General features: G+C 37.6%; 1 protein-coding gene across 2 annotated transcripts in view; it reads left to right on the top strand.

The window, feature by feature from the left end:
* Positions 1-24,415, top strand: part of CYSLTR1 (cysteinyl leukotriene receptor 1) — a 57,576-nt gene extending 33,161 nt beyond the window's left edge. For both annotated transcript variants that reach the window (XM_017652846.3, XM_073227755.1), the window contains 2 exons: positions 17,828-17,913; positions 21,800-24,415. In XM_017652846.3, the coding sequence (XP_017508335.1) occupies positions 21,827-22,846 (1,020 nt within the window). In that variant the 5' untranslated portion in view covers positions 17,828-17,913; positions 21,800-21,826 and the 3' untranslated portion in view covers positions 22,847-24,415. The remainder of the gene's footprint in view (positions 1-17,827; positions 17,914-21,799) is intronic.
* Positions 24,416-25,159: the final 744 nt, after the last annotated feature.

Below are 25,159 nucleotides of genomic sequence, written 5' to 3'. Positions count from 1 at the left end.
TATTCTTGGTTCCAGGCCCTTATGCTTAATTGCATTAAGTATATCATGCCACTCCCTTCTGGCCTATAAGGTTTCTGCTGAGAAGTCTGATGATAGCGTGATGGTGGTTTAGTGGAGGTAAATTCCCTCAACCTTTGCTTACCTGAAAATTCTTTAACCCCTGCTCCAAATTTAAATGATAATCTTGCCAGGTAGAATATTCTTGTTTCAAGGCCCTTCTGCTTCATTGCATTAAATATATCATACCACTCCCTTCTGGCCTGTTAAGGTTTCTGCTTAGAAGTCTGATGATGATAGCCTGGTGGTTTTTCCTTTGTAGGTGATTGTTTTTCTCTCTCTGGCTGCTTTTAATACTCTGTTCCTGTCCTTGCTCTTTCCCATTTTAATTATATGTCTTGGTGTTCTCTTCATTGGGTCCCTTGTGTTTGGAGATCTCTGTGCTTCCATGCCCTGAGTGACTTTTTCCTTCCAGAGACTGGGGATGTTTTCAGCAATTATTTCTTCAGAGAAACTTTCTAACCCTTTTTCTCTCTCCTCTTCTTCTGGTAACCCTATAATGCGAGTATTGTTACATTTGGATTGGTCACACAGTTCTCTTAACATTCTTTCATTCCTAGAGATCCTTTTTTCTCTCTGTTTTTCCACAGCTTCTTTGTATTCCTGTTCTCTAATTTCTATTTAATTTACCTCATCTACTCTCCTTTGGAATCCCTCCATCGTATGTTTCAGTTCAGACACTGTAGTTTTCAAAGTTTCTATATTTTTCTTGAAATCCTCACTGAGGTCTTGAATATTTTTCTTTTGTTACATGAGTATGTTTATGATTTTTATTTTGAAATCTTTATCAGGAATATTGGTGATTTCCATCTCACTTAGCCCTCTTTCTGGTGTTTGTGGGATTTTGGGTTGTACCAGTTTCTTTTACCGTTTCATGTTCCTAATTATTACTATGGAATAATATCTTTGTGTCAGCCACACCTGCTAGTGCCCAGATGCTTTACTGTCTGAAACTGACTGCCCAATCCCTGGAGAGATTGTGGGATCACAGGCATGCAATGCCAGTGCCTTCCAGGAGGGAAGAGCTCTTTTCTGTTTCCTGGTAGGGTCCCTGTGTCCAATGCAAGAGGCAATGTGCTGAGCATGCAGCAAAGAACCTCTATGTTATGTCCTTGGGGCTGTAATATGTGGGCCCACACTCCAGCTGGTCTGGTGCAATGGCAAGGGCAGGAGTTTGTGAACCAGTGGCAGCAAAGAAGAAGGAGCAGCAGGCTGCATATCACAATGTGGGGCCTCAGCACTGTGCTGCCAGCCAGGGGGATGGAGTACATGAAGCTTCTGAAAATTCCCAACCTACTGGGATGAGTGTACCAGGATGAATTTGCCCACCTGTGCTTTCTACTGAGCAGCAAACTCTGTGCAGTCCTTACTCCTTTAGCACCCCCTCTTGCTGTTGGGAATTCTTTAAAAGTACCTGCCTTTCCTTTGTCCCAGAGTGACTGGTTGTGTGTACCTGTTATCCACAAACAGCTGGAATCTGAGTCTCTCCAAGTATTTTGTCTGTCTTTGCTTTCCCCTGTCTGGTGCTAATCTCCAAAGCACTATGCAATGTGGGTTTGTGCTCTTGGAGCAGGAGTGGGTATTTAGGAGTCCTGGGCTTCTATTCTGTATCCACTCTGTTTCTCTTCTTTCCGCTGGTGAGCTGGGGTGGAGGAATGGCTTGGATCCCACCTGATGGTGGCTTTACTACTTTACCCTTTTCCATGAGGTCTTCTCTTTTGACCAGATGTAGGCCATCTGTTGCAGTCTTCTTCCTGGTCTCTCTTTCAGGATTAGTTGTATTTTCTGTATTGTCATGGTATATGTGGTTTTGGGAGAGGTTTCAGCCTTACTTCTCATGCTGCCATCTTGTTTTCTTTCCATGTATTTCTGAATTCAATTTGCTAATACTTTGTTAAGGATTTTTGCATCTATGTTCATCAGGGATATTGGTCTATAATTTTCTTTTTTTGAGGTGTCTTTGCATGTTTTGGTATTAGAGTGATGCTGACCTCATTGAATGAGTTTTGAACTATTCCCTCCTCTTCTACTTTTTGGAATACTTTAAGAATGATGTATGTTAGCTCTACTTTAAATGTTTGGTACAATACAGCTATGAAGCTGTCTGTATGTGGAGTTTTGTTTTTGGGCAATTTTTTGATTACCAGTTTGATTTCATGCTGGTATTGGTCTATTCATATTTTCTGTTTCTTCCTGGATCAGTCTGGGGAGGTTGTATTTTTCTAAGAAGTTATCCATTCTTTGAGTTGGTCAATTTACTGGCATGTAATTTTTCATAGTATTTTGTAATAATTATTTGTATTTCTGTGGTATCCATTACCACTATTCCTTCTTCATTCCTGATTTTGTTCATGTGTGTGCACTCTCTTTTTTTCTTGATAAGTCTGCCTAGGGGTTTTTCTATTTAGTTTATTTTCACAAAGAACCAGGTCCTGGTTTCATTGATTTTTTTCTATTGTTTTATTCTTCTCTATTTCATTTATTTCTGCTCAATATTTATTACATTCCCTCTTTCCAGTGACTTAGGATTTCATTTTTTCATCATTTTCTAGTTTTTTTCACTGTGATTTTACACTGTTTATTTGGGATTGTTATTATTTCTTGAGGTGAGCTTGTATTGCTATGTACTTTCCTCTTAGAACTGCCTTTGCCATGTCCCACATATTTTATGCCATTGTGTTTTTGTTTTTATTTGCAAACATGTACATCTTGATTTCTGTTTTAATTTTTTCATTGATCCGTTGATTATTTAGAAGTATGTTGTTTAGCCTCCATGTGCTTATACATTTTTGTTTTCTTTGTGTAATTTATTTCTAGTTTCATACATTTGTAGTCTGAGAAGTTGCTTGATACAATTTCAATCTTTTTTAATTTGCTGAGGCTCTTTCTGTGGCCTAGTATGTGATCTATTATGGAGAACATTCCATGTACACTTGAGAAAAGTGTGTATCCTGCTGCGTTTGGCTGGAATGTTCTGTAGATATCTATTAAGTCCATTTGATCTAATGTATTGTTCAGTGCCTCTGTTTTCTTATTTATTTTCTGTGTGGTATATCTATTGATGTGAGTGTTGTTTTAAAGTCCCCTAAAATGAATGTGTTGCAATCTATTTCTCCCTTTAGTTCTGTTAGTATTTGTCTTACATATTTAGGTGCTCCTATGTTGGGTGCAGATATTTTTAATGATTAGATCCTCTTACTGGACTGATCTCTTTATCATTAAGTAATGTCATCTTTGTCACTTGTTACTTTCTTTGTTTTGAAAACAATTTTGATATAAGTACCGCTAGTCCTGGTTTTGCTCCATATTATTTGCATATGATATCTTTTTCCATCCCTACTTTTCTAGTCTGTGCACATCTTTGGGTCTGAAATGAGTCTCTATAGGCCACACATAGATGGGTCTTCTTTCCTTATTCATTCAGCCACTCCATGTCTTTTGATTAGTGTATCACTCCATTATACATTTAAGGTAATTATTGATAGATATGTACTTATTGCCATTTTATTAACTGTTTTCTGGCTGTTTTTTATATTTCCTCTCTTCCTTTCTTCCTCTCTTATACTTTTCTCTTGTTATTGATGGTTTTCTTTAGTGTTATAATTTGATCTCTCTCCCTTTTTTAAATTAACTTATTTGTGTACATGTGTGTGTGTGTTGTAGGCTTTAGTTTGTGGTTATCAAAGGTTCAAGGATAGTTTCTTTACTATATAGCAGGCTTTCTTATGCTGATTATTTTGAACACAATCTAAAGGTATTTCTTCTTCTTCTTCCTCTTCTTCTTCTTCTTCCTCTTCTTCTTCCTCCTCCTCCACATTCTTGATATCAGACATCATAATCTGCACCTTTCATGTATCCCTTGACTGATTTTGTGTATAGTGATTTTGCCTCTTTTGTTTTGTTTTAATTTTGTACTTGCTTGGTAATTAGTTGGTCTACTACCTTTACTGTGGGTTTATTTTCACTGGTGAAAGCTATTTAGCCTTAGGGTCATTTCCATCTACAGTAACTCCTTTAACATATCATGGAAGACTGGCTTAGTGGTAGCGAATTCCTTCAACTTTTGTTTATCTGGAAATTGTTTAATACCTGCTTCAAATTCAAATGATAATCTTGCTGGGTACCACATTCTTGGCTGGAGATCCTTCTCTTTCAGTATATTAAATACATCATGCCACTACCTTCTGGCCTGTAAGGTAACTTTTTGTTGAAAAGTCTGCTGATAGCCTGATAGACTTTCCTTTATAAGTGATATTTTTTCTCTGTCTGGCTGCTTTCAACACATTCTCCTTATCCTTGATCTTTGCCATTTTAATTATTATATGTATTGGTGTTTTCTTTCTGGGGTTCCTTTAGTTAGGGAATCTCTGTGCTTCCATGACCTGAGTGCCCATTTCCTTCCCCAGATTAGGGAATTTTTCAGCTATTATTTCCTTAAAGAGACTTTCTATCCCTTTGTCTTTCTCTTCTCCTTCTGGTACCCCTATTATGCAAATATTGTTTCATTTGGATTGATCACATAGCTCTCTTATCACTCTTTCATTCCTAGAGATCCATTTTTCTCTCTGTTCCTCAGCTTCTTTGTTTTCCTGTTCTCTAATTTCTATTTCATTTGCCATCTCCTCTACATGTTCTAGTCTATTTTGAAATCCCTTCATTACATTTTCATTTCCAATAATGTATTCTTCAGCTCTAAGTGGCTCTTTTTACGATCTTCTATCTGTTTTTTGAAGTCCTCCCTGAGATCTTGGATACTTTTTTGTAATTCCGTGAACATTTTTATGACTTCTATTTTGAAATCCTTATCAAAAATATCAGTGATCTGTGTTCCATTTAGCCTTCCTTCTGGGAATCTGTCTTGTAGTTTTGTTTGGATCACATTCCTCTGCCTGCTCATTTTGTCAGGGATTCTGTGTTTCTTCCTTCATATTAGATGTCTCTGATATGCTTTCTGGTCTAAAGAGTAACCGCTTTATGAAGAAGGTGTGTTATGGTGCCCAGAAACTCAAGATTCTAATTGTTTCTGTCTTGTTGGGGGCTCAGCTACTGTGCTGTGGGCAGGGCCACCTTTCTGTCTGGCTTCTATAGTGGTTTAAATCTGGGTGGGGAGTTTGCTCGAGCTGCTGCCTTTGTGATTAGTTCAGGAATATCTTTTGAGGTGGCTGTGCATGGGGCTACCCTCTTCCTGACCTGCAACAATGGTGAGGCTTCAGGGTAAATGGAGTGGGCAGTCTGAAGTGCCCCAGATGGGTGTGCAGCACTGGGTTTGGACACCCACAGGGAGGCAGGAGCTCTTGGGGTTGGCTCCTCTAGGCACCACTCCAGTTGTGCTTAAATGGAGCCAAGCAAGCTGGGAGAGTCTCCCTCCACCTGCCAGGCAACAAATTCTGATGCTGCCACTGGGCCAAGTTTGTTGTTGGTCAGAGGAGCCTTGGGGCTGCACTACCAGCAAGAGTGATGCAGCATCTGGGACTCCTGAGAGTTCCCAATCTTTTGGGCTTAGGAATGGCTGTAGAGGTATCCTCCACCTGCCATTTAACCTGAGGTGAGAGCTCTGTCCAACCCTAATCTCCTCTGATACCCCTCCCACTTCTGGTAAGTCTTTCAAACTGATAATTTAGCTTCGGGTCTCAGGACTGGCAGAGCATGGCTGCCCTCCACACTGGCTGGAATCTCAGCCTCCCAGAGTGTTCCACCTGCCCCTTATGTCCATCCCCAATAATCACTGGAACCCATTGTAAAGTGGCCTCATGCTCTCAGAGCAGATTTCCAGAACCAGATGTGGAATGTTCCTGGCCTCCTACCCACTCCCCACTCTGTTCCTCTTTCTTCTGCCTGTAGGCAGAGGTGGGGAGAGGGCTTGGGTTCCACTTGATTTTGGCTTTGCTGCATCACCCTATTCTGTGTGGTCCTCTCTTCTTCCTTGGGTGTAGGTGGTCTGTTCTGCAGTCTTCAGGTCATTTTCAGATCTAGCTGCATTTGTTGCATTTTTCTCTTTTATGTATTTTTGGGAGTTGTCCGTCTTCCCTTCCTATTGTTCCATCTTTAATCCTTAATTTTGGGTGTTTTAAACAACTATAGCCTACTTTCTCATCCATAATGTGAACTAAAGAGATTTTCTGCCACCCCTTCAATACCACAACCCCTATCTATCTTTCAAAAAGGGGTTTTTAAACCAACAAACTGTCCTTAAAATAAGCTGTATTTCTTTTCCTCCAATTTTGAATTTTTCCTTTATCTTCCTGTATTTTGGAAAACAAAATAGGCTCGATGTAACTTTTCATTGACCTCCTTACTCCTTACAGAAAATGTACCTATTCTTGAATCCAGACTATTTTGGTTCCATGGGCCCTTAATAACCCAAATAATGACTCCATTTTCCCAAGTAAAGATTTGTAATATGTTTTACTCCAACAATGTACAATCAGTAATGTACAAGTCTCAACATTTAGGGTACCACAGCTATTCTTTTTTGTGTATTTTTGGAAATTTTCTCACACTCTTCTGGGAAGGAAATTCCCAAATTAAGGTCATCTCCCAAGATAATTTTAGAATCCAAATTCCAAAAAGCAAACAAACTCCCACCTCTCACCTTGCTGATCAAAGTTGGCCTTGGCATATTCCCTGGTTAGGGTTGTTGGAAACATCAGGGATAGTTGACTACTTCCCAAGATATTAATTATAGGGAAAAAGTGTTTATGATTTGTTTAGATTGGATAAATAACAAGGTCAAAATAGATTTTTCATTGCTCAAAGATTATCTAATTAGGGCGGGGCTAGAAGTGAGCTCAGGGGGCAGGGGTTGGGTGGAAACTATGACACTTGTAAATAATGATAGGATAATATAAAAAGAAGTTAAGCTTTGGTACTACAATGCATGGTCTCAGGAAAAAAATCACTGATCTGAATAGTAAGGATATTGGCCTACTTTGGCAAGTCATTATACACACTCAAGGAATATGCCTGTCATGATAATCAGAATCTTTAACCAGCATCTCAGGGCAACCTTGTTCCTGAACCAAGTTTTTCCAAAGTCATTATTCTAATAATTAAGCTGTCACTTTCATTCTACAGCATTATCTTAGTTTGAGATAACTGCATATCCAAAAGGCTGTCACAGATTGTTTCAAGGCTTTCTTTCTGAGAGCCCTAAGCTCTCCTTAGTACTTGCTAGTATATTTCTTCTTTCTCCAAAACTTCTTTGGCCTCTGCAATTATCACCTTTCTCTGTGAAACAGAAAATTGTATAGGAGGCTAGGGCTAGATTGTGGAGGGTGTTGCCTGAAATATAGGGTTGGGACTTTATTATAGTAATCTGTAGGCCCTTGAGAAGAAAAAGTATCACTAATCTGGCAGTAGTACACAAGGTGATTTTTGAGAAGAAAGAGCCTGAAACTAAGAGGATATGAAAGACATATCAGGTATTAGAAACATTTCAGCATGACTAAAATATAAGGTGCATGTGAAAAGTAGGACATTATGATGTCATCTTTCTCTGAGATAATGAGAGGCAGAACTGAAGAAGAAGCAGTCAGAATAAAAAGGAATGGAGAGGAAAAACATCAAGACTTGGTATCAGATTGTATAACATTATCTGAAACTGGAACAAAATTGGAAAGGAATCAGATCCTTCCTCTTTTCACCCCCAGTTTCCCAGATCCATGCTGTTTTCCCCATGTGTAATTTGAACTTCATTTAAAATTGAAAACCTGCTTCTTCTCAGGTGTCCAGTGCCTTAATGCTCTTTTTCTCTTTTCCTCCTTCAGTTTGAGCAAAACCCTCCAAGATTCCTTTCATCTAACTCAAAGGACAGGGACCAATAAATTTGGAGTTGGTCTTTCCTAAATACAATATCATTATAAAAGGAATTAAAGTCTGTTAGAAACTGTACAGAGTAGATTTCAGGCATCAGCTAAGATATAGATGGAAATATTGTTAGTCCTTGAACTCTAAAGCCATATGATTAAGCAGGATAGGAATCTCATATAAGGGATGATACAAAGGAACCAACAAAGATGATTTTAGGAGTTTCTCTCATAGAAGATCTGAAGAATGGTGATCACACAGCAGAACCAAAGATGTTGTAACTTGAAAATCAAAAGGGGTAAGGCCTGGATGAAGGACTTATGTGCCCTAAAAGTGGGATTTTATATCATAAAATCAGTACTTAATTTAGAAGCCACTGTCATAGCCAGAACTGCTGTGTTGCCTTTAGAGAACCTGACCAAGCCTGTATACTGAGCACAGCTAATACATTCAAAGATGAATGGAGTCTTTCTTTCCTATGTTCACCTGAGATAAACTCAAGGAATACCTAGTAACCTTAAATCAAGCTCAAAAACAACTCCTGTTCACTGGAGCTTGACCAAATTATAGGTTCAATGGAGGCTAAAGACTGATAGGAATATATATAGAGAGAGAGACTTAAGGTGAACCAGCTCAAAATTCTGGTAATATTTCACTTATTATATATAAGATGGGTCTTTCAATTTACAAACTTTCTTTTTCCACACTAGGGAGAAAAATATAAGTTTTGTCTAAACATAAAACTCTGACAGAGCCAAAGTTTAACTTTCTCCATAGAAAAGATGAGTGGAACCATAATTTCAGGATTAGAAAGGATTTTTTTCATTCAATATTCAGTCAGCCTATTTTTATTGATTGCAGAGACCTAGGACAAGCCAAACAAAAAACAAAAATTGCATTGACTAAGAAACAACACATAAAACCCAACTTTGAGTAGTGAACCAACTGTAACCCATACTTCACCCAGACTGCTAATGGTAAGTTAGCAGTCAACTCCTCAACTACAGAAAGAGGAAAAGTTCAGAGACAGAGAAAAAATAGGAGATTTGAAAAATGATTATCGAACTACACAGATATACAGCAAAACTCAAACGGCAAATTACAGCTGTAGGTTGAGGGTCCTACTTTTACAACTTGTCTACATTTTATATATATATATATATATATATATATATATATATATATATATATATATATATATTTTAGTGCTGTGATTTTTTGTTTTTTGTTTTTTGTGTTTTTTTGAGAGGGCATCTCTCATATTTATTGATCAAATGGTTAACAACAATAAAATTCTGTATAGGGGGGTCAATGCTCAATGCACAGTCATTAATCCATCTCAAGCCTAGTTCTCTTCAGTCTCCAATCTTCTGAAGCATAACGAACAAGCTCTTACATGGTGAACAAATTCTTACATAGTGAATAAGTTCTTACATGGTGAACAGTACAAGGGCATTCATCACAGAAACTTTCGGTTTTGATCACGCATTATGAACTATAAACAATCAGGTCAAATATGAATATTCGTTTGATTCTCACACTTGATTTATATGTGGATCCCACATTTCTCCCTTTATTATTATTTTTATTTTTAATAAACTGCTGAAATGGTAGGTAGATGCAAGATAAAGGCAGAAAACATACTTCAGTGTTGTAAGAGAGCAATTGTAGATGATCAGGTGTGTGCCGGTAGACTATGTGCTAATCCGAGCGAGACAAGGGCAATAAAACCTCCATGGATGCAGAAGCTTTCTCTCAACACAGTCAGGGGGAGGTGAGGTTCTAAGCTTCACCACTGCTGAGGTGAGGTTCTAAGCTTCACCACCTCACCTGATAGCCCCCCTGCAACGGTGCCTGTCTTAGGTTGTTCTTCCCTTGAGGAATCTTACCCGTCTCTGGCTAACCAGTCACCTTCCAGGGCCATACAAGGAAATGTAAAGTTGGTAAGTGAGAGAGAAGCCATATTGTTTGAAAAGCTTAGCTTTTTACTTCTTTGCAGATTTATGCCCTGTGGCTTCTATGCCCAGTACTTGTCTCGAGGTATCTTTACCACCTGGAGGAATTATGATACTCAGTAAATTCGATATGAGGCACGAATTTTATTTAAGGGTTGTAAATAAGAAGGAAGAAGAAAAGCTATAGAGGTAGCATATGGAAGAAAACATGGGAGGATTGATTATTTCTTTGACATATCTTCCTGTAGAGTACCTTAAGTATGTATAGGTTTTAAACTACTAACTAACTTGTGCACACATATTAACATAATAGGAATATGGTGACATAAACAAAGCAAATCTATAATTACCAGCCATCTCCAGTGAAGCCATGAAAACCATTTACGCACCCTAGGCATTTGTGAAAATTAGTCTATGATATGATGCATATTGTCCAACTGTACTTGAACAGTTTGAGAGAAGTCAGACAAATTAAAGCAACCCATTTCTGGGATCTGTTCACATCCCATATGTTCTCATAACCGTAGATAGTATATAGTCGTAAGATTTTGGAGCGCTACAACTTGCACCCTCCCAACTCCTGGTTGAGTTCCAACAGCACAGATCCGGTCAAATTCGTTCTCACTGTATGCACATGCCAGCCTAGACATCTCCCTCCTCATTCCAATGGCAAGTCCAGGAAACGGTGGGGTGGACGCAGCCACAACCGCAGCATCGCCCGGATCCCTGTAGAGGCTTTTTGATGATCATCCCCTGGCACAAGTCCTTCAGAGAGTGCTGATGCCAGAAGCTCCTCCTCATATCGTATCTTAGTTCATTTTCTGGGTAACCAAGCTAGGCCTTGATCTTCTGCATAGAAACAAACAGACGTTTTGCCCACACTTTGACATGCCCTCTATACCACTGTTTTGAACTCATTGGAGGTCAGCACACAAGAACTGATTTTTTTTAAATCCTTAATCTACACTTACAAGAAGAATACTATGTTTACTATGCTCTCCCCTATATCAGGTCCCCCCAAAAAACCACATTGTGGTCACTGTACATCAGCATAGCAAAAAGTAGAATCACTACTTGTTCTCTCTGTGTTGTACAGCCCTCCCTCCCCTTTCTCCCTCCCCCCACTATGCAATATTAATACCCCCTTCTTCTTACCCCCTTATCCCCCCCTGCCCACCAATCCACCCCAGTTCCCTTCACTTTGGTACCTGTTAGTCCATTTTTGGGTTCTGTAATTCCGCTGCTGTTTTGTTCCTTCAGTTTTTCCTTTGTTCTTATACTCCTCAGATGAGTGAAATCATTTGGCATTTCTCTTTCTCCACTTGCCTTATTTCACTGAGCATAATACTCTCCAGCTCCATCCATGTTGCTGCAAATGGTTGGATTTTTCCACTTCTTATGGCTGAGTAGTATTCCATTGTGTATCTGTACCACATCTTCTTTATCCATTCATCTACCGATGGACATTTAGGTTGCTTCCAATTCTTGGCTCTTCTAAATAATGCTGCGATAAACATAGGGGTGCATTTGTCTTTCTCAAACTGGATTGCTGCGTTCTTAGGGTAAATTCCTAGGAGTGGAATTCCTGGGTCAAACGGTAGGTCTGTTTTGAGCATTTTGATGAACCTCCATACTGCTTTCCACAATGGTTGAACTAATTTATATTCCAACCAGCAGTGTAGGAGGTTTCACCTTTCTCCACAGCCTCACCAACATTTGTTGTTGTTTGTCTTTTGGATGGCAGCTATCCATACTGGTGTGAGGTGATACCTCATTGTAGTTTTAGTTTGCATTTCTCTGATAATTAGTGATGTGGGGCATCTTTTCATGTGTCTGTTGGCCATCTGTATTTCTTTTTTAGAGAACTGTCTGTTCAGTTCCTCTGCCCATTTTTTAATTGGGTTATTTGTTTTTTGTTTGTTGAGGCATGTGAGCTCTTTATATATTCTGGACGTCAAGCCCTTATCGGATCTGTCATTTTCAAATACATTCTCCCATACTGTAGGGTTCCTTTTTGTTCTATTGATGGTGTCTTTTGCTGTACAGGAGCTTTTCAGCTTAATGTAGTCCCACTTGCTCATTTTTGCTGTTGTTTTTCTTGCCCAGGGAGATATGTTCAAGAAGAGGTCACTCATGTTTATGTCTAAGAGGTTTTTGCCTATGTTTTTTTCCCAAGAGTTTAATGGTTTCATGACTTACATTCAGGTCTTTGATCCATTTTGAGTTTACCTTTGTATATGGGGTGAGACAATGGTCCAGTTTCATTCTCCTACATTAGCTGTCCAGTTTTGCCAGCCCCATCTGTTGAAGAGACTGTCATTTTGCCATTGTATGTCCATGGATCCTTTATCAAATATTAATTGACCATATATGTTTGGGTTAATTTCTGGAGTCTCTAATCTGTTCCACTGGTCTGTGGCTCTGTTCTTGTGCCAGTACCAGATTGTCTTGATTAGTATGGCTTTGTAGTAGAGCTTGAAGTTGGGGAGTGAGATCCCCCTACTTTATTCTTCTTTTTCAGGATTGCTTTGGCTATTCGGGGTCTTTGGTGTTTCCATATGAATTTTTGAATTATTTGTTCCAATTCACTGAAGAATGTTGCTGGTAATTTGAGAGGGATTGCATCAAATCTGTATATTGCTTTGGGAAGGATGGCCATTTTGACGATATTAATTCTTCCTAGCCATGAGCATGGGATGAATTTCCATTTGTTAGTGTCCCCTTTAATTTCTCTTAAGAGAGACTTACAGTTTTTAGGGTATAGGTCTTTCACTTCTTTGCTTAGGTTTACTCATAGGTATTTTATTATTTCTGATGCAATGGTGAATGGAATTGTTTTCCTGATTTCTCTTTCTACTCGTTCATTGTTAGTGTATAGGAAAGTTACAGATTTCTGTGTGTTAATTTTGTATCCTGCAACTTTGCTGTATTACGATATCAGTTCTAGTAGTTTTGGAGTGGAGTCTTTAGGGTTTTTTATGTACAGTATCATATCATCGGCAAATAGTGACAGTTTAACTTCTTCTTTAACAATCTGGATTCCTTGTCTTTCTTTGCTTTGTCTGATTGCCGTGGCTAGGACCTCCAGTACTATGTTACATACAGTGGGGAGAGTGGGCATCCCTGTCTGGTTCCCGATCTCAGAGGAAATGCTTTCAGCTACTCGCTGTTCAGTATAATACTGGCTGTGGGTTTATCATATATGGCCTTTATTATGTTGAGGTACTTGCCCTCTATTCCCATTTTGCTGAGAGTTTTTATCATGAGTGGATGTTGAATTTTGTCAAATGCTTTTTCAGCATCTATGGAGATGATCATGTGGTTTTTGTCTTTCTTTTTGTTGATGTGGTGGATGATGTTGGATTTTCGAATGTTGTACCATCCTTGCATCCCTAGGATGAATCCCATTTGGTCATGGTGTATGATCCTTTTGATATACTGTTGAATTCCGTTTGCTAATATTTTATTGAGTATTTTTGCATCTACATTCATCAGGGATATTGGTCTGTAATTTTCTTTTTTGGTGGGGTCTTTGCCTGGTTTTGGTATTAGGGTGATGTTGGCTTCATAGAATGAGTTTGGGAGTATTCCCTCTTCTTCTATTTTTTGGAACACTTTAAGGAGAATGGGTATTATGTCTTCTCTGTGTGTCTGATAAAATTCCGAGTTAAATCCGTCCAGCCACGGGGTTTTGTTCTTGGGTAGTTTTTTGATTACCGTTTCAATTTCTTTGTTCGTAATTGGTTTGTTTAACTTTTGTGTTTCTTCCTTTGTCAGTCTTGGGAGGTTGTATTTTTCTAGGAAGTTGTCCATTTCTTCTAGGATTTCCAGCTTGTTGGCATATATGTTTTCATTGTACCCTTTAATAATTCCTTGTATTTCTGTGGAGTCTGTCATGATTCTTCCATTCTCTGATTATGTTGATTTGTGTTGATTCTCTTTTTCTCTTAATAAGTTTGGCTAGAGGCTTATCTATTTTGTTTATTTTCTCAAAGAACCAGCTCTTGGTTTTGTTGATTTTTGCTATTGTTTTATTCTTCTCAATTTTGTTTATTTCTTCTCTGATCTTTATTATATCCCCCCTTCTGCTGACTTTAGGCCTCATTTGTTCTTTTTCAAGTTTCAATAATTGTGATGTTAGAGTATTCATTTGGGATTGTTCTTCCTTCTTCAAGTGTGCCTGGATCGCTATATACTTTCCTCTTAAGACTGCTTTCGCTGCATCCCACAGAAGTTGGGGCTTTGTGTTGTTGTTGTCATTTGTTTCTATATATTCCTTGATCTCTATTTTGATTTGTTCATTGATCCATTGATTATTTAGAAGCATGTTGTTAAGCCTCCATGTGTTTGTGAGCCTTTTTGTTTTCTTTGTAGAATTTATTTCTAGTTTTAAACCTTTGTGGTCTGAAAAATTGGTTGGTACAATTTCAATATTTTGGAATTTACAGAGGCCCTTTTTGTGAGCTAGTATGTGTTCTATTCTGGAGAATGTTCCATGTGCACTTTAGAAGAATGTATATCTTGTTGCTTTTGGATGTAGAGTTCTATAGATATCGGTTAGGTCCATCTGTTCTAGTGTGTTGTTCAATGCCTGTGTGTCCTTACTTGTTTTCTGCCTGGTGGATCTATCCTTTGGGGTGAGTGGTGTGTTGAAGTCTCCTAAGATGAATGCATTGCCGTCAATTTCCCTCTTTAGTTCTGTTACTATTTGTTTCGCAAATTCTGGTGCTACTGTTTTGGGTGCATATATATTTAGAATGGTTATATCCTCTTGTTGGACTGAGCCCTTTATCATTATGTAGTGTCCTTCTTTATCTCTTGTTACTTTCTTTGTTTTGAAGTCCATTTTGTCTGATATTAGTACTGCCACCCCTGCTTTCTTCTCACTGTTGTTTGCCTGAAATATGTTTCTCTATCCTTTGACTTTTAGTCTGTGCTTGTCTTTGGGTTTGAGGTGAGTTTCTTGTAAGCAACATATAGATGGGTCTTGCTTTTTTATCCATTCTATTACTCTGTGTCTTTTGATTGGTGCATTAAGTCCATTTACATTTAGGGTGACTATTGAGAGATATGTACTTATTGCCATTGCAGGCTTTAGGTTCGTTGTTACCAAAGGTTCAAGGTTAGCTTCTTTAGTATCTTACTGCCTAACTTAGCTCGCTTATTGCATTGTTATATACACTGTCTGGAGATTCTTTTCTTCTCTCCCTTCTTATTCCTCCTCCTCCATTCTTCATGTGTTGTGTGTTTTGTTCTGTGCTCTTTTTAGGAGTGCTCCCATCTAGAGCAGTCCCTGTAGGATGCCCTGTAGAGGTGGTTTGTGGGAAGCAAATTCCCTCAGCTTTTGCTTGTCTGGGAGTTGTTTAGTCCCGCCATCATATTTAAATGATAGTCGTGCTGGATACAGTATCCTTGGTTCAAGGCCCTTCTGTTTCATTGCATTAAATATATCATGCCATTCTCTTCTGGCCTGTAGGGTTTCTGTTGAGAAGTCTGATGTTAGCCTGATGGGTTTTCCTTTATAGGTGACCTTTTTCTCTCTAGCTGCCTTTAAAACTCTTTCCTTGTCCTTGATCCTTGCCATTTTAATTATTATGTGTCTTGGTGTTGTCCTCCTTGGATCCTTCCTGTTGGGGGTTCTGTGTATTTCCGTGGTCTGTTCGATTATTTCCTCCCCCAGTTTGGGGAAGTTTTCATCAATTATTTCTTCAAAGAGACTTTCTATCCCTTTTCCGCTTTCTTCTTCTTCTGGTACTCCTATATTATGAATATTATTCCTTTTGGATTGGTCACATAGTTCTCTTAGTGTTGTTTCTTTCCTGGAGATCCTTTTATCTCTCTCTATGTCAGCTTCTACACGTTCCTGTTCTCTGGTTTCTATTCCTTCAATGGCCTCCTGCATCTTATCCATTCTGCTTATAAATCCTTCCAGGGACTGTTTCACTTCTGTGATCTCCTTCCTGACATCTGTGATCTCCCTCTGGACTTCATCCCATTGCTCTTGCATTTTTCTCTGCATCTCTGTCAGCATGTTCATGATTTTTATTTTGAATTCTTTTTCAGGAGGTCTGGTTAGGTCTGTCTCCTTCTCAGGTGTTGTCTCTGTGATCTTTGCCTGTAGTTTTGCTTTTTCATGATGATAGAGATAGTTTCCAGAGCTGGTACGAGTGACAGCTGGGAGTGCTTTCCTTCTTGTTGGTTTGTGGCCTTCCTCTCCTGGGAGAATAGCGACGTCTAGTGGCTTATGCTTGGAAGCTGTGCACAAACAGGGCTTCAGCTACCTGCCCACTTGTTTTGGAGTATATCTCCGCTGTTGCTGTGGTCGTGGCCTGGCTGGGGCTGCTCCTCCAAAATGGTGGAGCCCTGTTGGAGGGGGAGCAGCCGGGAGGCTATTTATCTCCGTAAGGGGCCTCTGTGCTCCCTGTTTCCCAGGGGGTTAGAGTGCCCAGAGATCCCCAGATTCCCTGCCTCTGTGCTAAGTGTCCTGTCCTGCCCCTTTAAGACTTCCAAAAAGCACTCTCCAAACCAAAACAACAGCAGCAACGAAAGAGGAAAGAAAAAAAAAAAGGAAAAAATGCGCGATTTTCTTTGTCGTCAGGTGCCGGTCTCAGGCACCTGCTCACCAGTCTTGCTGTCTTGTTTCCCTAGTATTGGGGTCCCTGTCCCTTTAAGGCTTCCAAAAAGCACTCGCCAGAAAAAAGAAAAAAAAAGGTTGAAACACACGATATTGTTTGTCCTTAGGCGCCGGTCTCAGGCACCCGCTCATCGGTCTTGCTGCCCTGTTTCCCTAGTATTGGAGTCCCTGTCCCTTTAAGGCTTCCAAAAAGCACTCACCAAAAAAAAAGAAAAAAACCTCTCCGGTTTCTTTCCACCCGCCAGGAGCTGGGGGAGGGGCGCTCGTGTCCCGCCGGACCAGGGCTTGTATCTTACCCCCTTCGCGAGGTGCTGGGTTCTCGCAAGTGTGGATGTGGTCTGGATGTTGTCCTGTGTCCTCTGGTCTCTATTTTAGGAAGTTGTCTTTGTTATATTTTCATAATTCTATGTGGTTTTGGGAGGAGAGTTCTGCTCTACTCATGCCGCCATCTTGGCTCCACCCCTAAATTTTATATTTTTGCATTTACTTTATTTTCCTCTTGATTTCATTTTTTTTTTTTTCGGTAGAGTTCTTTGGATAGGTCCAACATGTTTATGCTTGCTGAGAATAAACTGGATGAAAGTGTTTATTTTTTTGGCACTTAGAACCACCAAGGAAACATGGCCAGCCTAGGGTGTCCTTGCAGACACAGATTAAAGTTGCTATAAGACAATATGAATTTAGAAGAAAAATTTTTAGGTTGCTACTGTTTCAAGACAGCCTTTCTTTGCCCATTTGTTGATTTGTTATACTTTGTCAAATTTTATGATATAGTTTAATTAAGGAGAAGAGACATACACTCTTGAAAAGTTAACTATATAAACTATAAAACAGTTGATCTATGAATTTATTTGATAGAAGCAATAACTGCTATAATGAGTTTTTAGGGAAAAGAGTGCAATGTCCTCTAAGCAAGCCTGCCTTCAAGGAAAAGTGTCCCTAAGCCATCCCAGACAATGTTTTAACCCCTTTTTCTAGTAAACTAGATCCTTGGATATGAAATTTCAAATTATTCCCTCTTCCCCTTTATAACAAACTATTTAGAAGTGAAAATAGGGGAAATATCACAGTTTCATAGAGAGAGGAGTATTTTTATAATACTGTGTTAATCTGTAGATGCATAAACTATTTGTAAACAGCAGTAAACATCTGTGATGAGCCCTGGTCTGTATTCCAACCTTCCCCTTTGGTTATGTAAAAATGAACAGAGAGAAAAGAGGGAGGCATGAAATCCAATAACTAGCCCTAAAACTGTCAGTACAGCTTTGATCCTCCATTACACACCCTGGATCTGTGCTTAAGGATGCTAAACTCCCATGATCTTTCTGGACTGCTTCTACAGTTATTAACTTCCTTTCCAATCTTACAATCTCAGGTTAGGCAGCATCTGATATTACATCATAAGAAGCACTGGCCACTAATCAGGAACATTCGTGAAGACTACTACAGTGCCAGAAAGAGGTATGGCTCCATTTTCTAAATGAATCTTGTTTTTTCAACTTGCAAATTATCTTAACAAAGTAACTTCCTTCATCATCTGCACCAAAATTAATATATTTACTGCTTGGCTATATTAATCAATTAATAACCCATTTGTTTTGTTCTAAGATAGCATTTACCATACTATATTATAGCCTCTCCATACTTCTGAGCCATTAGTCCTCCCCCCTACCAAACTATGAGCTACTTGAAGGCAGGGATAGGGTCTTAGGCATCTCTGTATCCATATAGTGTGGATCTCATTATTAGGGGATCACAATAAATTCTATAAAAGTGAATTAAATTCTATTTAAAACAAACAAAGCCATCATTTGTTAAATGAATGGCTTGGACTAAAGGATATCTACAACCCTAGGATTCATTACTTGTTTGAAAGTTTTACAATTCTCTTCATGGCCTCATGTAAGTCATTGGTTTGATTTAATCATTAATAAACAAATAGACCTCACTATCAAAATTACTGGGAAAGTTTATTTTGGTCTCTAAAGACTGGGAAGTTATTAATGGAACTAAAGATCATCTGTTTGTTTTTTAATGTATTTATCAGTTTTATATAAAATCTTCCATTCAAAAATATGGGTATTTCAAACATACTTATAATATTTAACCGACAAAACAAATGATTAATCTTTGTCAATGTATGGATGTTTCAAACCTCACAGTCAGCCTTATGATTCAGTGTATTCTTTAACACTTTAGGATACAAATTTACTTAACAGAGCCCCCTTTAGGCTCTGGAGCTGGAAATGTTTTAAATTATATGGGAATGAAAACAACTCTAAGTAGTTTTGAATGATAAATAATGCTTTCAAATGATAAAATTGGTGCATGATTCATTTACTGATTCATTCAATTAATATTTTTTGAGCACTTATGGGCAAGGTACATATGTGTTAGCCCTGTGTGAGATGCCTCCTTATATATCAACCAGATAGTCTGTGAGGGAAGATAACATATACATACAAATCACTGATCTGCAAGATAGATTTAAAGTTCCATAGAAGGGAAAAAGATATAAATTACTTTGGAAGGAATCTGAGGGAAGGCTTAGTCAAGAAGGTATAATTTTATGTACACAAAAAACCTCTACAATGTTCATTGCCTTATTCCCTTCAACCTAAAAACACATCTTCTAGGAATCTACCCTAAAGAAATACATAGCATTTGGATAAACATGTATATATAAAGATGTTCATCAAAGTATCATATTAAAATTATAAATGATGTAAATGTTTCACAGTAAGATTAAGCAAATTAAGATTTATTTATTTGGAAAAAAGATGGTAAAATTTGAGCTGAAGGATGGGTAGTTTTTGCATACACATAGATGGAGGAAAGGCATTCCAGGAAGAAAAAATACCATGAAAAAAGATAAGCAGGTACGAAACATGTAGCACATGTCACTGGTATAGTAAAATAGTTGTTTCATTGAACTATAGGGTATGCAAAGGGGAAAAGTGAGAGAGAAGCTAGGAAGTTCAGTTGCAACCAGAATGTAGAGAGCCTTAAATATCAGGCCAAGAAGTCTGCATTTTATTCTGAAGGCACTCAGGGACCCCTGAAGGTTTTAAAGCAAGGACATCACATAATTGGAAGTTATAAAGTATAGAGAACTATACTGGAAAGAGTTTGTAGCAAGAGATCGTGAGGGTTGGTGGTGGTAGGGAGAACACATGGTAATTATCAAATACCTTTCAAGTGGAGTTCTTCAAAGGCTATATTAAAATCTCAACAGCACCATCTAGTGCTTCACAGCTTAACTCTGCCTGATTTGGGGAATATCTAACACAGAGCTAACAGAAAAGAGACCAGATTAAGTTTAGCCAGTTTCCTTTTCTTCTACAGTTGCACCTGAGTTCAGAGAACCAATGATGTAAGAGGCAGGTAACTGGAAAGCAAACTGAGAAATAATGCAGAGGTTGGGAACAGTGAACTCACTTTTCTCTATGATCTTAGATATCCATCCTCAGATGATTCATCTTTAATATTTTATCATGTATCAACAGTTCTTGGTGAAAGCCAATGACATTTTTTGATGAAAGGAAGAAAGTGAAACAATTAGCCAGGATGGACATATTGGATGGATGGCATTTCCTCATTGCAAATATAATTGTTAGTAGTAGTAAACCTGGGAAGTTATATCCCACCTACAACCACTACCATAGCTGTCTGTTTCTGTATCTCTGGTGCTCAGATAAGATCAGCTCCCACCATTTCTGGGAGTTCTTACATGAATCAAGCAGTCTTTCCATCTTACAAACCCCAATCCTCTCTCACCAGACAGCAAGAGTTGTGAAAAAGGCCAACAAACCAGACTTCCAAGATTATCCACAATATTATATGGTAATGTTGCTCCCACCCTCTTAAAGAATAAAAGGAAAGAATCAGGAGAAACCCTAAAAAAATCACTACTTCCACAGTATCTCATCCCTAGATCTCTCTGATGAGAGCTTGACTGTCTTGATTGATAGCCTTGATATAGCTGAACTAGGCGAGACCAGCTAACAACCTCTTACTATAAGACAAATGACCATCTATTGTTGAATAGTAAGGCTTTAAGTGTCAGTCTAGAAAGAGAACAAGGATGAACAGCTAGAATATCCTCATCCAGAAAGTATATTCTAACTAATTATGCTATATCTTTCTTCAGAGCCTAAATTTAGGTGCAAATTTTATAAATGTATTTCACCTCTTTGGAACTTTTTTTCTCATTAAAATAACTGGATGGCTTCTAAAGTTTCTCCAGCCTTAGTGTTCTGTGATTCTAAATAGAGTCAACCATATCCTAGACTAGATTCTCCCCCAGAGAAGTGAGTTACAGTAATAATAAATTTGATCATGTTCCCTGAGTATGGGCATTACCCAGCAGATGTTACGTAAGAGGTCCTCTTCTTGGGGGAACCAAGGATTTTCACCATTTTATTCTCCAAGAGAATTCAATGCTCTCCCCATAGATGTTAGATAGATGGTAGACAGATAGTATACATAGATGATAGATAGATAGATAGATAGATAGATAGATAGATAGATAGATAGATAATAGATGATAGATAGATAGATAGATAGATAGATAGATAGATAGATAGATAGATGATAGATAGATAGATAGATGATAGGTAGATAATAGATAGATAGATAGATAGATAGATAGATAGATAGATAGATAGATAGATAGATAGATAGATAGATTAGATAGATAGATAGATAGATAGATAGATAGATAGATAGATAGATAGATAGATAGATAGATAGAAAGATAATAGATGATAGATACATGATAGATAGATAGGTAGATATAGATAGATGATATATGATATATGATAGATAGTAGATAGATGATAGATGAAAGAGGTAGAGATAGATACATAGATAGATAATAGATATATAAATAGATAATAGATATAAATAGTATAGATAATAGAGATATATTCATATTTGTGAAACTATCTCTAAAACTTTTCTCTAATTGAAAATCAAACTCACTTAAAAGGAATATTTACGAGTAGTGCTTCATTAATATGACTTAAAATAAGGCAGAACTATTAGATAGGTCTTAAAGACTAAGAGGAAGTCCATGAGGCAAACACAAGTGTAAAAAGGGGAAAAAAGAGTTTTCTGGGTGCCTGTAGGATGCAAACCCTTCTCCTTGAGGCAAGATGCAGCTGAATCCCTCATTGCACCACCACCCTTGCTTCATGCCATGGTCAAAAAGTATACATAGTGACACTATAAAGTGAAATTGTAGTACATCTTGTAATTTGTGTTCTGGTAAAAATGGCAAGTTTTATTTATTTATTTATTTATTTATTTATTTATTTACTTACTTACTTACTTATTTATATTGTAGGCACTAAGCAGACATTCCTAGAGAAACATGGATGGAGTTGGAAATCTGACAGTATCTTCTGCCAGTAATAATACATGCAATGACACTATTGATGACTTCCGCAATCAAGTATATTCCACCTTGTACTCTATGATCTCTGTTGCGGGCTTTTTTGGCAATGGCTTTGTGCTTTATGTTCTCATAAAAACATATCATGAGAAGTCAGCCTTCCAAGAATACATGATTAATTTAGCAGTAGCAGATCTACTGTGCGTGTGTACACTGCCTCTCCGTGTGGTCTATTATGTTCACAAAGGTATTTGGCTCTTCGGTGACTTTTTGTGCCGCCTCAGCACTTATGCCTTGTATGTCAACCTCTATTGTAGCATCTTCTTTATGACAGCCATGAGCTTTTTCCGCTGTATTGCAATTGTTTTCCCAGTCCAGAACATTAATTTGGTTACACAGAAAAAAGCTAGGTTTGTGTGTGTTAGCATTTGGATTTTTGTGATTTTGACCAGTTCTCCATTTTTAATGTCCACATCATACAAAGATGAGAAAAACAATACCAAGTGCTTTGAGCCTCCACAGGACAATCAAGCTAAAAATTATGTTTTGGTCTTGCATTATGTGTCATTGTCTGTTGGATTTATTATTCCTTTTGTTATTATAATTGTCTGTTACACAATGATCATTTTGACCTTACTAAAAAATTCAATGACGAAAAGCTTATCAAGTCGTAAAAAGGCTATAGGAATGATCATAGTTGTGACAGCTGCCTTTCTGATCAGCTTCATGCCATATCATATTCAACGCACCATCCACCTTCATTTTTTACACAATGAAACTAAACCCTGTGATTCTGTCCTTAGAATGCAAAAGTCAGTGGTCATAACCTTGTCTCTGGCTGCATCAAATTGTTGCTTTGACCCTCTCCTATATTTCTTTTCAGGGGGAAACTTTAGGAAAAGGCTGTCTACATTTAGAAAGCATTCTTTGTCCACTGTAACTTATGTACCCAAAAAGAAGGCCTCCTTGCCAGAAAAAGGAGAGGAAATAGGTACATAGTGCAAACCCATCTCCAGTGCAATTCAATGAAAGGAGTTTTCCAGACAAGAATTTTCTCAAAACATTTACAATAAAAATAAGAATTTCTATTTATAATTCACAAATATTTGACTGAATATGCACCTATAAATCCATCTCATTTAGGCATCCACATTATTAGACATCCCAAAGATGTTTTAAGTGTTAAAAATTCAGTCCAGAACTATGAACTAAATTATAAATGGTTTTTTCATCACCACAAGGTGGGGAATATTTGTATCTTGGAACTATAAAAATGAGTCTGAGACCAACATTTTCCCCCTGAAATAAAAGCTTTACAAAGGATAAAAACTAGCCTTTTAAAATATAAAGTTAGCAACTAATTCTCAATCATCCTAACATATCCCTTGGCATGCATGACATCAGATGAGAAATAGAATGACCCAGGAACTACATAAAATGTATTGTCACCCTCTTCTTTCATAGTATTGACTAGCCAGCCAAAAGTCAGGCCATTTCTGCCAAAAGAGAATGTGCAAGTGTTAGAAAGCCTAGTATTCAGCCAAAAGGCCCTAAAAGCTCCATGCAATGTAAAATCTGTAAAATTAGGAAGATAAATCTGGTCAAAGGCCAGTTTGTCTCCAATTTTCTTCTGCTCCTGCCTGAGGCGCCCAAAACAGAATGATGGAGTTTTTGTTGCACACTGAGGTTCTTATAGGGAATTCTCTCCCTACATGACATACAATTCTTCATCAAGAAATCAGACAAGGCACTCCCATATATAAACAGAAGTAATTTAAAATGTATCTAAGCAAGGGAAAATGGCTTACTTTTTTATACGTTTATTACTGGGATCAAAATGAACTACAATCGGTTTCTGAGTAAAAATTTTACTGTTGATATTATAAATGGTTTTAGGAAGTACTTATATTTATACACATGTGTATAACTATGTATGTAAGGGATTTTGCTGTATGATATGCATTTATGAGTGGAAATTAATTATAAACTGTATTAGTGTTTTATGTTTTTTACTTTTTTATGTCATGTTGACAGATGTTTTTATATTGCAGTGAAAGCGTTCATAAGACAGCAACAACTTGATTATGGTTGATATATAATATTCCTGGGCAAGCTTTTGCACAATTCCTTAGAAAAAAAAACTCAAAACATAAAAAGTGAGGACTTCTAAGGCATAGTAAAAACTTATGAGAATTTATTCTTGTTTAATATACATGAGATTTGGCAATATCTATGCTTTTACCCTATACTATTGTTACCTTGCTTGAGACAAAGTTCAAATGCAATATTTATCATTAAAGTCAGTCCCCAGATTTACTAAGCTTTCTGCTATTTGGTAAATATAGTGTGGTAAAAAAGCAATACATTGGAAGCCAGAAGACCAGGATGTTAATTTGGTGAAACTATGAGCAAGTGACATAAAATCTCATCCTCAGCTTCCTCATTTGTAAAATGGGAATAAAACTTGTCCTGCCTTTCTTACAGGGTGTTTTCTGAGACTCAAATGTGATCATAACATACATAAATACAAAAATATACATTTTAAAATATACATTAAAGTTTTACTTTAAAAATATACACTGTGATGTATTTTAAAGACTTAGAGGTGACTGTGTTATTTAAGTACACTGATTCATATTTTCAAATGCATTATCAATTTTGAAAGAATTAGAACAAAATATGGCCATGGTTAAACTCTATTGCATATAAAAGAATCGTGTTGTTTACTTATTCCTACCTCCAGGTTTTTCCCTATGTTCTCACTTCCACTCAACAGTCCTACTTCATCCCACACAGAAACATACCATATTTCAATCACCTACAAGCTAACCATGAATTAGAACTTCTTAACATAGTATGCATTTATAAACTATGCCATACTGTTGAGTACTTAATTTTTTCCCAATTTTTCCATATACGTTAGTATATTTTTTCCAGAATGCAACCATCACATTCCATAAAGTGGAATTATTGATTCCTTGACTTTGAAAATCATGCCTTTAAATTATGGTCTTAACATGTAATGAGCTTTTACTCTAAGTGTCTTATCTGTATCAATTCATTTAATGCTTACAACTGCCCTGTGAGGTAGGTATCAGTATTATCCCTGTTTGGCTGATTTAAAAATTGAGGCACAAAGAGGTTAAGTAACTTGCCCAACATCAGACAACTGGAAGCATCAGAACCAGAGTTAAAATCTAGCAGTCTGACTCCAGAACTCAATTTATTAATTTTCTATGCTATTCTGCTGGGCCACTTTCCTCCTTCAAAATATAAGGAGAAGCAGGGTTTTTTTAATGACTTCTTTATTCA

The sequence above is a fragment of the Manis javanica genome, chromosome X, assembly GCF_040802235.1.
Source record: "Manis javanica isolate MJ-LG chromosome X, MJ_LKY, whole genome shotgun sequence".
Classification (NCBI taxonomy): Eukaryota; Metazoa; Chordata; class Mammalia; order Pholidota; family Manidae; genus Manis; species Manis javanica.
Note: the sequence above shows the minus strand (reverse complement) of the source record. Positions and strands in the feature narration are given on the sequence as shown.